Source organism: Atta colombica, unplaced genomic scaffold (assembly GCF_001594045.1).
Source record: "Atta colombica isolate Treedump-2 unplaced genomic scaffold, Acol1.0 scaffold55, whole genome shotgun sequence".
Lineage (NCBI taxonomy): Eukaryota > Metazoa > Arthropoda > Insecta > Hymenoptera > Formicidae > Atta > Atta colombica.
In genome coordinates this window covers 396,075-409,481 of record NW_017259545.1, presented here as the reverse complement: position 1 = coordinate 409,481, position 13,407 = coordinate 396,075, and the positions used below count along the sequence as shown (strand labels likewise).

The following is a 13,407-nucleotide window of genomic DNA, read 5'->3' as shown; positions in this document are numbered from 1 at the left end:
TATATAAATGAACAATTATAAATGAAAATTAAAAAGAAACAAAATATTATTGATAATATTATTGAAATTACAATTTTCAAATACTTATGAAGTTCCCGGCCACTCATTTATTTCATTATGAAAGAGCTTGATAATTAGCTTGCCGTGATATTTGATTTTCACAGAGGCAATCTCGCGCAAAAAATATGATCGTCATGACTGAATAAATGTTAAATACAATTAACCTAAAGGTACCCAATTATAATTACGTCACGCAAAAGTATAGACGAACATGAACTTGATCGATTTTGCGTGCTTGCTATCGTCGACTGTTATTAAGATAACGATATCAAGTTGCCATTGCGATACCATTTGCGAGAGAAGCAAGTTTTAATGTAATTCGACTCGGTTTCAAAACGCATTATTCTCTGAACCCATGAAAATTATCTATTAAACATTATAGTAATGTTATTTTTCAATGACATGAAAATCCATTTGGCAAATGTAATACCTAATATCTCTTCATTATTTTATATCAAAAATAATATTCGACACACACACACACACACACACACACACACGCACGCACGCACGCACGCACGCACGCACGCACGCACGCACGCACGCACGCACGCACGCACGCATAAAAGAATTATTTAATTAAATTTTTACAAAATAATATACATAACGAGATTTTTCTAATATTAAAACATCAATATCTTTCTATAAAAGCCAATACTTTTTTCCTTGTTTACAAAGGAAAAAATATACATACTTTATTCCTGATATTAAAAACGCTATTGAATTGCGTAACTATGTGTGTGTTACCATATTAACCACAGTAACTATACGTACGATTCAAATATTATGCATATAAACGATAAGACTTGTGCACGTGTTGTGTAATCGCGATTGCGAGTCATTATTGTTGGGCATTTAATAATCGTTCATATCAAATAATGAAACGTTTTCTTTGTGCTTTGTTCGGACATTGAACAACTACTACGAGTTGTCATGATTATATCGTTCAATTGAGACTGTAAGCATGAAGAAATAGGTCGAAATTGCGTCCGATTCTACCCGTAACTTACAAGGATATAATTCTTACTAGACCAATGTTCCAATTAAATAAACATTGCTGTAGTTAATTGAGTGTAATGTTTTACATTAAAAAAGCAAATGGTATATGAATCTTTGTGATCCACATTTAATAAAAACAATTGAATCAATATATATTTTTATGAACATTAAAATTAATTAAATCCCGCGTAATTTTGTTAAAATATGAAATTTGAGATATATTTTCCTTTAAAACTTCTAGCATACAAATACAACATATGAAAATTTAAACGACAAAAACTTTAGCGTGAGACAAAAAATACATATAATAAGAATTTAAAGGAATAAATTACAGTGACAATTAAAATAAATATATCTATTATAAAAAGTTATTAAAGTTCGCGTTTGCGAAATTCTGTATCTAAAAAAGAATTTGTAAATGTCATCAGCTATATAATCATCAGAACAAGAATTAATTATACAATTAATTATACTGAAAAAAATATTGTAAATTGCACTACTTACTTATACGCTAATTCTCGATAAAATCAATGAAATCAAATAAAATTTAAGAGATAATTGAATTTTTCACATTCTTCCCGATTCATCTTTACAAAATTTAATGTTTCGCGAAGTTGCATTCTGTTTCACAGTCAATTAAATCGAAATCCTTTGACAGGGTTGTCCTCGCACGTGCCTCAAGTTTTCGACACATTTCGATAACAGCGAACGAACATTATAACACACGTGGCTTTGATACAAAAGCGCACTCTTTGCTCTCGTACACCGCGTCGAGTTGCGGCGATTGCAACGACAAGTGGAGTCGTACTGCTCGATGCGTGCCATCGTTTAATCGTCAATGACTTGTTGAACAGTGCCGTAGGAACGACTAAGTAGGGAGACATCATCAATCATCAATCCTCGAATCGACAGCTTATCATTTTGTTTTAAAAACTTTCAAAACTCTTCACTTTTTTTTCACTTTTCAATTACTTCTCTAAATCATAAATCACTCGAAATGTCGATTCTTTTGACATTGAAATGTTAGTTATACTAAAATCTTGAGACCGTAAATAGATAAAAGTTACAATTTATTATTATTAATTATTCATCAATAAAAAAAGAATTACGTAGAACTATGTCATTGTAAAAAACAAAATTTATATATACAAAATTTCTTTTTCTTTGAAATATTTTTTACATATATTATTTACGTTTTAACAAATTTAGCAGATTTCCTGAAATGTTACATAATGTATATTTCGCGAAATTGACCTCATTCGACGATGCTTCCCGAGAAAGAATTGATAAAAATTTACAATACCTCCGGCCACGATGCGTCATGATGTTCTAATTTTACAGATGTTACTAACATCCGTAGCTCTGCACGGACGCAATCCAGACCGCAATGTGATAAGCGGACATAATGGAATTTGCATTTGTAAATGGCCGGAGCTAATATATGAGATTTTGCGGCAAGCGCGAGAATGAGAATTTACGGCGCGATTACCGTCATACATTTCCCTGAACTATAAAATTAGCAATTGATAATCGCGAATCAAACAAATTTCAACAAATCTCTCGACAACTCTCATAAAAGCCTATATATTCGTCATCCTATCATTCCTATACCTATATACAATATTCCTATACCTATATATATTTCGCGAAATGAACCTCTTGCGAATTTCAATTTCCATTTATCTCGTGATTTAACAATTATTTGGATCAAATACAATCCGACTACTAATTAAGATAAATGTAACATTGGAAACGGTAAAATTACGGAAGATAACAAAATGAATTGTTTATCCGAATGAGTATAAAATTTAAGTATTTTATATTTTTAAATACTTAAATTCACGTAATATTCATGAAAAGTCCCAGTTTTTTTATTTTAAATTTTACTGTTTCACACAACAGAAAAATGTATTTTCATTTATTGCCCAGTAACTTTTTCGAAATAATCGAGTCATTTAAATAACAAACCACGAATTCAAAACACAGAAATCATATAATTGTCAGGCAGATATAGTGAAATTTAAGGCAATGATACGTGATCATATTGAATAAATATATAAATGTACATGGGACAAAACTTTTGAGTGAGAAACTCACCTTTAACTTGCGCCTTGCATTGAATTTCTTCAAGCAATCCACGGTCTCTTGTCTATGCACCACAGATGCAACACGCTCACGTTGCTGAAACACAAAGTAAACAGGAGACGATATCAGGCATCGTTCAAAGAGAATGATTCAAGTTACTCGAGATTAAATCTTAAGTTTCGCACGCGTTTCGCTAAAAATAAAATTCTATGCAAAGAAGAGATAAGCTATATCAACATGAATAATAATAATAATGCTTGAGAATATAAAAAAAAAAACAAATGGTTGTTGTCCATTTGACTTGCGTTATTATTATTGATAGAAGTATATATGTATATCTCGTTATTTTATCAACCTATACATTTTTAATCTAGCCAATTTAAGTAACTACCATATTTTAATGTATTAAAATATTATATATATATATATGTGTGTGTGACGTACGATACATTACATATCACATAGATATAGAAATGCAATATTCGCGTGCAATAAGATCTCGTTGCTAATAATCTAACATAATATGATCTAATATTCTAATACGATTAAGTTATTCTCTGAATTATGTAAACGCGTAATATAAATTTAAACAAAATTGTTCGCCTCGATAAGATAAACTTACGCAGATCCATGGATGCTTCAGTGCCTCGCTGGCAGTGATCCTCTTTCCTGGATTCACCGTCAGCATCTGATTGATAAGATTCTTGGCTTCCGGCGTGACAGTGTCCCATTCCGGACTTGGATACTACACACAAAACAAACATGACAACGTTAGTCATAATTCTTTATATACAAATAATGAGATAATTACACAAGTAAATGTAAAAACTCGACAGAAAGTGTTGTTTTCAATAAATTTAATATATAGAATTTTTTTCAACAAATTATTTTTTTAACGTATCGTTTTCTTCAAGTTTTGCAAATGTTGGTATAAAAAGCTAAATAAATCTAAATAATACGTACATCGTATGATCCGGCCTTGATCTGTCCATAGAGCCGATGCTGATCCTCGTCCCAAAAGGGCGGATAACCGACTAGAAGGATGTACAGTATGACACCGCACGCCCATATGTCGACTGGTTTTCCATATGGCTCCTTCTTCAGCACCTCCGGACTGAGATAGCCGGGCGTTCCAGCGAAACCTTTTTATCAATAATTTCGATACATTTCCTTTTGAAGGACACGTCCACGCCGTACGAAGGATCGAAGGAATCAGGGCGTTACGTGCGTGAAATCACGTCCCGAATATTACCACTCATCTCAATTAATTCTCCTTATTCGGAAAGCAAACACGACAGTCGCTCGTAAACTTTTACTATTTATTTTGTGTGTTTGAATGTTGATTTATTAATAAAATTAGTTGGAAAATTTTGAGATAAAATTGACATTTTTATATTATAATATTAGTTTAAGAAAATTTTGAGATAAAATTGACATTTTTATATTATTAATTGGTTTAATTTAGATAATCGATGGCGATGCATGTTGTTGTGTATCAGTTTTCATTAAAATATGTATATTTAAACAATTTGTGCAATAAATTAATAATCGCTATGATTTGTCAAAAAAAGTATCTTTACGCGAGGTAATGTCTATTGTAACATAAATTACAGATTTTTTTGCTAATCGTTAATTAGATTTGTGGCTACAAAAGCTGTAAATATTTATTTTGCGATACGTAAAATTTATTCCTTCAAATAAAATGCATCAAAAATTAAAACTATATAAATAATAATAGTGAAAAAAAAAATAAACGGACAGTAAAATTTTTGCTATTAATGACACGCGAAACATAACTGGAGGCAATTCTGCTATCGTGAGAACTCGGTCAGTATATTTTTTAAATTTTACATTGGTGATTTTATCGCGCTTTGCCACGTGTAATTAATTTTTAATAAGCATACACCATCGTTGTATAATCATTGATTGTAACCAGAATGCAGCCGTATTTTGACGCAACAAAAGCACAATTGCGCAATTAGATCGTCTATGGTTGCCCTCGGAAATATTCTGTCAATGATCGCATTGAACTCTTTGGCTCAACGTATTATTTTGTTAATCAATCGCTAAAAATATTTTTGCAAATATTTAATAAATTTCTGAAAAAACAAATAATACGATTATGGATACTGTCAAGATTATAAGTGTACAGAGAAATCTGCTTGCAAAAACTATAGTGACATTTCTTTTGAGATGAACATTTTAATCTTTATGTGACCATTTATATATATTTCATTTATCCAATAAACTCGCTCTGTACAAAACTGTAATTAAATAAATATTGATTTTACAGACAATATATTTCAATTGTATTAAATTATCCATTTTGTATCTTTTATTCTTTTGCACTTTAATTGCCTTGCCAAGCTATATAATTTCCATGCATGGAATAATATTAATTTTTGACATAAATTTGAAAATTTGACGAAATTTTACAATGCAATTTCAGCATAGGTCGAGAAAAAAAATCAATTGCGGCGATAAAAGTGAGAAGTGAAAAAATGTTACTAGGACACGGAATTGTATCTGGTCCATCGGGATAAACGAAGTGTTCAAACTCAAAAACATTATTCCGTAATTTTTTAAAATAATAAAGTAAAAATTTCAAATCGGCAAAATAATCTAAAGCAATTAAATCATGTAAATGTTAACATGAATTTAAGTATTAATAATTATTATATGTAAATGTTTAAGATATTTGATATTAAATCACAGAAGATACACAAATGGCAAATAAATGTTTGAGACAAAATTTCGCAAGATTGTTTTCGATAAGGAATGTAAAATCAAGCAGAAGTTTCTTTATAGAAATGCTTGTATATGCAGAAGAATTCATCGTGCTTCGGAAAATTTTCCCCACGCGTATTTTTGCATAAAGAAGAACAAAACGAGTAACCAACTGGTGGCACGCAAATATGCTGGCTTGTATAGACATCTGAGTGCACAATGTATGTAAATTAAATGGACAAGACACAAAGTAGACAGAAAGATTCAAGTTCACGGCTCGCACAGCTGGTGCGAGCAGCAGCGTGAAATAGTTTAAAAGAACAGGTTTAAGATTTTAAAATGAACTATATTCTTCGAAATATATGTGTATTTTAACAATAAGATTACCTCCAGTCAATGTTTTTTTTTTTTACTTTTCTCGAGTGAATATTGACATAGAGATATACATATATTAAAAAAAGATACTCGAAGGAAATATGTGAAAAAAAACCACAAAGAAGAAATAAAATAAAATATGAGAAAGATAGTTTTCTATAGTAAAAAAAATGTAAAGTTTTTTTTGTTTTTAATGAAAAAATTTGAATAATAGTATTTCTATTAGAGTAAGATGGCAATAATTTTTCGATGTATCATTGACATTTCTTGCAATACGCTAATGCTAACGTGTTACCGTAAAAAAACAATATGTTATATGATACGAAGAAAATATGGATGCAAGTTGCAACTGGGACGATATTTGTTATATGACACGAAGACTACGGAGAACGAAAACTAAGTTTCACTTGTAAATTACAGTGTCGGAACACTATACAAATTCGCAACTTGAGCTACGGTATTTCGTGAATTCTATTATTTTGCTTATATTAAAGAAATTGTTCGATCCCTCAACGCAATGTGTCATTTTTTTTTTATATTTCTGTCCTGCCTTTGTGGATAACTAGTTTTTCATAATCGGTCCTCATCCGGTTGCGAAAAAAAAAAAAGATCGAACATTCGCGTTAAGAAAGAATTGTGAAATGACACATGCTTTTCTTCCCGCAAGAAATTTCTTATGAAGATTCCTGCAAGTTATTTGCGTGGCTCGATCGACGTTAGCTTCGATCATCGTTAGAACTAGACCGACGCGTAAAGACAAAATGTAAGTTTCAGTGGATTAATTCACCAGAAAAAATAGATCAACTTACCATACCATGCCTGCGCTTCACCCTGCACCTCGATCGCTAGACCAAAATCTGCTAATTTCACAGCCGCCCCTTTCGCCTTGCTCGCGAGAAGTAAATTTTCGGGCTGCAACAGAAAATGGCAGATTCGTCGACATCGAGTCGATATTCATTAACTCTTCTTTAATCAAAATTTCGATTGAAATTAAACTCGAATAAGATTCGAACATTTCGTATAATTTCATTGACGTTAAAATAGACGGAATATATATCCTTGGAATTAACAGAAAACGTGACTTTAAATTAGGGAATTACTGGATTCTGAAAACCGATAAATGTCGATGAATTTTAAGTTCTGATCGAGAACACAATTGAAAATATCATCTTCTATTATTATCGTACATTTTAATTAGAGTTTCTGAAATATCCCATGCAAATCGCGAAAGATAGATGAAGCATTGGACGGAAGTGCATTGTTAAAGGATAGACCGCGCTGCAGATGTTCGCTCGTTTTATTTCAACGGCAGCCCTACAAACTCGACCCTTTTTCTCTACGTACTTTCAGATCCCGGTGCACAACTCCGTTATGGTGGCAGTGGTGAACGCTTTCCAGGATTTGTTGAATACAGTGCGAGGCGTCCGCCTCGCTGTAGAATTCCCGAGCGACGATGTCCTCGAACAGTTCTCCGCCGGTGACTCTGTAAGCGTTTTACGTTTCAATTCCATTTCGCGAGCGCGTCGCGAGATCGCGTGGTAAAGCGTGGTAAATATCACCAAGTAGACGTTTAACCCAGGAAATAAAAGTAGCGTGAATTTTCGTAAATGCTTCATACGTAAGCGTGTTCTCGCAATACCGCTTGTATTCGAATTTGTTGTGCAAAAAGTAGCAAGATTTATCTGAAGACATGGTAGAGTCTCGGCGCTAATAACATTATACACGTAAAATCTCATTGATTAGTATTTAAAGATAGCTATTATTGTACTATTAAAATGTAGCTATTAAAATGCAACAGACCTACATTACAGCCGAATGATAAAATAAAATTTACCAGAGAAAATTATACATGAACTGACAGTTGAAAGAAAATTTCTGCATTAAAAATGAAAAAAATGGTGGAAGAATTGTTGCATATCGTATGTATGTGCATAGAATTAAAAGTAATTAACTGCTTGAATATTAAAAATTCGGCAGACGAAACCAAAAATAGCGTGCCATGTCAATAAAAAGTTGAGCAAAAGACGAATAGATGAAATTAAATGTTCTGTAACCTGTAGATTAATTGCAGGCGACGTGGCAAAGTCATATCGTTGCCATATGGCAAGAAGGAGAAACGAGATTTATGGTATACGATAAATGAACGTTACAAATCTAAACGTAACGGAGCGTATTCTCGCGTGGAAATTAAATTAGGCGCGATATTTTCTTAACTCGTGCGTAGATCGCTGACGATTTTAAAAGGCCACAGATTGTTATCTACTTGATGCAATTAGAGCTCACGAATTGTCTCGCTGTTGTTCCGCTGCTAGAAGCCTGTTAGTGGAATCGAGACTAATAGATGAACGTGATGACCCGTATTCAGAACGCGCTTTGATCGATAAATGCGCGCTTTTATTTCTGAAACTGTATAGCATATGTAATGTAAATTGTATGCTAAATGCGCGTTAACATTGTTACAAGCGCGTTTTGAATACAGACCGATGACTCGAGAATCGCGTCTATTGTCAGCTCAATTGTATCAAGTGCTCCCAACATGGTTGCGTTGATCGAAAATATGAAACTTTTAAAATAAAGAGATAGATATAAATTTTCGGTCTTTAGAAAAAGTAGTAAATTTTTAAATTACTCTGTTTTAAAATAATAATAATAATAATAATATTCTTTCCTTATAAATGAAATAATAATTATAATTTTTTACAAATAAATAACGCCGATTACAATACTTTTTTCTCCTTACGTATCAGATGAAAACACACATATATAATTCACAATTGATTAACAATCGACGATCGATTAACTAAATTAATGACAAGTGATACAATTCTGAAAATATTAAATATTAGAAATGCCATTAAAATAAATTATATAAATTGTGCATCGTCATTACAATCATTCGAGATTTCAATTATTACCATTCGAACTCTATAAAACAATTAATTTAATCTCACCGAAGAGAACACACAAGAAACACATAAAAAAGTTTAATTTAACATTTAACAGTCAGAAATAACAATTTGGTATACTTACAGATCAAAGACAAGATAATGGAAATTCTCCTCTTGTATACTGTCATGTAATCTCACTGTAACAGAGAGAGGATGACAAGACGTCAAGTTTGTGAAAGTATTACAATTTTGCATTTTAAATGGATCCTATATTTAGGTATTTATATTTTAAGTGGATCCTATAAAAGGATCAATGATAGAAACGAAATATTATTATGTTATAGAAAGCTATTCTTTAATATCTACTTTATATTTTCTTTCATTTATCATGATTTTATTTGCTAAAATTCAATAAAATTTATTTAACGAATAAAATTTTAAAAAAAGTTTTGATATTTCAAATGTATAATTCTGTATATACATATATCTACTGTTTATTCGTATTTCATATTTCATTTACTTTTTCTTCTCTTTCTCTCTGTCTCTATTCATAATATATTTTAACATATTTAAATTATGCATCAGCAAGTTTTGAATTGTCGCATTGCGCACATCCAATCAAACTTTTCGCAATTGGAACGTGGAAATTCATGCTGATCGAGATTGCGATTATCGATGACACCGGAGTGTATAATCGTAAAGATTTCTCTGTTTAAATTTCACGAGTTTGCGTGCCATAAGCTTGATGACAATTCCTAACATGATGATAGATTTCACGAACGTGTTAATATCGATGCTACATACCGATAATATCCGAAATTGTTGAATCCGCAGGACAATATCATTAAACAATGAGTTTGCGTGCCATATAAGTTTAATGACAATACTTAACAAGTTGTAGCTTTCTCCGTTTAAATTCCACAAGTTTGCGTGCCATAAGTTTAATGACAATTTCTAACAAGTTATATAGATTTCATAAACGTGATAGTCGATACTGCATGTTGGTGATATCCGAAATCGTTGAGTCCAATATCATGAAACGGAAACATAACGACATCATCTCATCAGATATTATTCACTTTACTGTTACTGAACAATATAATCGTCATGCAAACTGACGCCTTCTTGAAGAACGATTGTCGTCAGTTAACTTGCCTAACGTCCGCACGACACTAGGCAAACAATTGCATTCGATTTACAGCGACTAGATTCAACTTCAACTCAATTCAAGGATGTGCAAGAATATAAGTAAAAAAAAGTGCCGCTTACTACGACGTTTATCATGAATAAGATGCAATTAAATTGTGGATAATGAAAATGCGCATAGTAAAGTCGACAAATAAGATAAATTATCTGTAATTGTTAAAGAAATGTATTATCAATTATATTCAAAAATATCCTCTCATGTTCTCTTTTAACATCAATTTTATCGCTACATATATTAAAAACACAAAAATAAAAAATTATTTTACGTCTATTTTCGTTAGCTCATTATTTTAATTAATTTTTTATTAAATGCATAAAAAATATATTTGTGTTAAAGGCTTAACATAGAAGAGAGAGTAATCAATTTTGTAATACGACAAATTAAAATAGAGAGAACCATCGTCGTGTATAGTAGATTTAGATCGTGCAATAAATAATTTTTCACACGGATATTAGACAAGTCGAAGACTACAAAACAGAGATCAATTTTCGAGTACGAAAAAATCGTTTGTATAATATTTAAACAGCATTTGCTACGATTACTACATGTATACTAAAGTCAATGAAAGAACTCTTTTCTCGCCCTTTTAATCCGTTTGCAGGATTAACAAGCAGTTTGCTCCGCTTCGAGCTTAATCAAAGAAGTCAAATGAAGACATGACCTATTCTTTTATACGCGAAAAGTCATTCAATGACTCATATAATGACATGTTTTTCTCTGCATTTATACAACAAGAATCATTCTCGATTGATACGCGTCGGATGATACGAAGAAATTTTCCACGTCGCCGAGGCGCTATTTTACGTGCTAAATATCAAGACAATCTGGCTTCTTAATGAAGCACACGTTTGCTTTGTTACAAAAGTTTGTTACAAAAGTCGGTGAGGTTCAAGTATAAACACAAGACATATCTTTTGTATAGCATATACATGCTAACAATAAGTAAAAAAAATAGAATTTTAGTCTCTACTCTAATAAAATTGGAAAACTTTCTCTAATTGTAATTCCAAACTTTTCTAATTGTACGACTTAAATTTGTGATGTCTGTTGAAAAAAAAAGATTTAAATTCAAATAATTAAATTTCTAATTTATTGATATTTTAGCTTGCATTCCTATTTACTTAGCAATATATATTAATTATAATAGAATTATAATTAAAAAATTAATAGAAGTGAAATTAAAATATTTCCTAAATATTTTAAGAAAAATTCGATTTGCTCTATTCTTCACTAACATAGTTTCATTTGTCTTATCTATTCGGCAGTATTTTCGCCGCAATGCGCTGTCCTCTATGCGTACCTATTTCGAGATCGATCAACGAACTGGGTTGCTATACTGCCATAATGAGAGCAAAACTTTTCTTGACAGAAGTATTATTTCACAGTTAACGCGCAGCGTTAATATGATAATTCGCTTTGGCACAAAATCTCGCCAGTAAACGAAAACCAGTAATAAACAATACCATTACTCATTCCTTCTGATCCTTGATCGATACTTTTAATATTTTTTATTGAATTAATGATGGATTAGCATCTTCCAGTTTCATTATATCTGATAAGCATTCATGAATAAGATGAAACGTAAAATAAATTTCAACACAAGAATTCTAGTAAATAAAAAAATGAATAAATTAGAAGATATTGCATATCAATATATTAAGACCAAGAATCGGTATGATCTAAACGTGAACATTCTTGCCATGTGTATACATTGTTATAAATTTTACGTAGGCACTTATCATCGGCAAAAGAAACGTAACAAATTTCATATATAATAATAATATATAAATAAACGTTAAACTTAATTAATATTAAACGAATAGAACACATTTAAGTTTTTAAAATTGTGTTGACTACAACTTTACACTTCCCTCGTACTTTTTATTTTTAGAAGAATCAAAAGGCTATAAAGAACTGGATTCATATTTTCTTTTTCTTATATCACGTTCGATTCAATAAAACTTAACGGAAATCTGAGATAAAAGAAGAAACAAAAATAAGCATTATCAAAGTGTATGTTAAAAAGATATTTATATCTATACCAATTAAAAAAAAACAATTTTTAAATTACTTTATATAATGATAGCCGTTACGTTTTACTCTTTAATTGTAAACAATTTATACTTTAGTTACATCCATTCTGTACAATATTATACTAATATACAATATTATACTAATACAATATTATACTAATTCGCTTATAATCTCTTTTATCAATTTCTTTTTACAGTTATTTTCATCTTTTTCACACACTCATATCCAATTTCGCGTTTAATTTGCAAATAAATATTTTCCACCGTTATATCGACTCAAAGAATAGTATTTCGATATTGATTGCGAGCTGCAAGTCGAAGTACTGCGTGTTCTAAATTCACATGAATATCATCTTTCCATCTGCAGTCTTTTCAAATCATTCGCAGAACTATGAGAAGAGAGGACTGGAGAAAAGGGGATCGGAATCCATCTTTTCACTCTGTGATCCCTTCTTCGATTTTACAAGATATGACTAGAAAAACGAGTTCGAATATTAAAGCGAATATTATTGACAAGAGTTTTACTTGAAAAAGTTTACATTTTTATAAAAACATTCTGCACCCTCTAGAAAGAAAGAATCAAAGATAAAAAATGATTTGGAAAAAATTCAATTAACTTGGAAAATTAACAATTTTATACTTTAAGAAGCTTTGATCATTTTGAGAAATAGAATATTACATAAATACGCATGACTTTTTTTAATGCAGCGATAATGAAAAAAATTGATGATACGATAATAATAGCAAAAGAGAAAGAAAGGAAAAGGAGAGAAAAAGAGAAAAAGAGAGAAAGAGAAAGGAAGGCACAGAAAGGAAGAAAAGAGAAAGAGAGAGAACTAACACAAATATCGATCCTCAAAGCCACACCTCGACATAGCTGTGTGTGCGACGCTAATGTTCTCACTGCGATTACATTTGCAAGCTCAAATCCTTTTAAAAATGACGAAAAATATTAATTAAATAAAAAAGAAAATTCCAAAAATAAATTAAGTTCCAAAGAAATAAATTTAAAAAATCAAAATATAAAATAAAA

The 13,407-nt window shown here is 31.0% G+C and overlaps 1 protein-coding gene across 25 annotated transcripts in view; it reads right to left on the bottom strand.

The window, feature by feature from the left end:
* Window positions 1–13,407, bottom strand: part of LOC108691965 (calcium/calmodulin-dependent protein kinase type II alpha chain) — a 105,871-nt gene that overhangs the window by 42,330 nt on the left and 50,134 nt on the right. For all 25 annotated transcript variants that reach the window (XR_001931942.1, XM_018199965.1, XM_018199966.1 and 22 more), the window contains exons 4-9: window positions 9,277–9,331; window positions 7,591–7,729; window positions 7,056–7,158; window positions 4,108–4,286; window positions 3,767–3,889; window positions 3,157–3,240 (exon numbers count right to left, since the gene is read on the bottom strand). Coding sequence is in view for 24 of the 25 variants with exons in the window: in XM_018199965.1 (XP_018055454.1) it covers window positions 3,157–3,240; window positions 3,767–3,889; window positions 4,108–4,286; window positions 7,056–7,158; window positions 7,591–7,729; window positions 9,277–9,331 (683 nt within the window). In the remaining variant the exon portion in view is untranslated. The remainder of the gene's footprint in view (window positions 1–3,156; window positions 3,241–3,766; window positions 3,890–4,107; window positions 4,287–7,055; window positions 7,159–7,590; window positions 7,730–9,276; window positions 9,332–13,407) is intronic.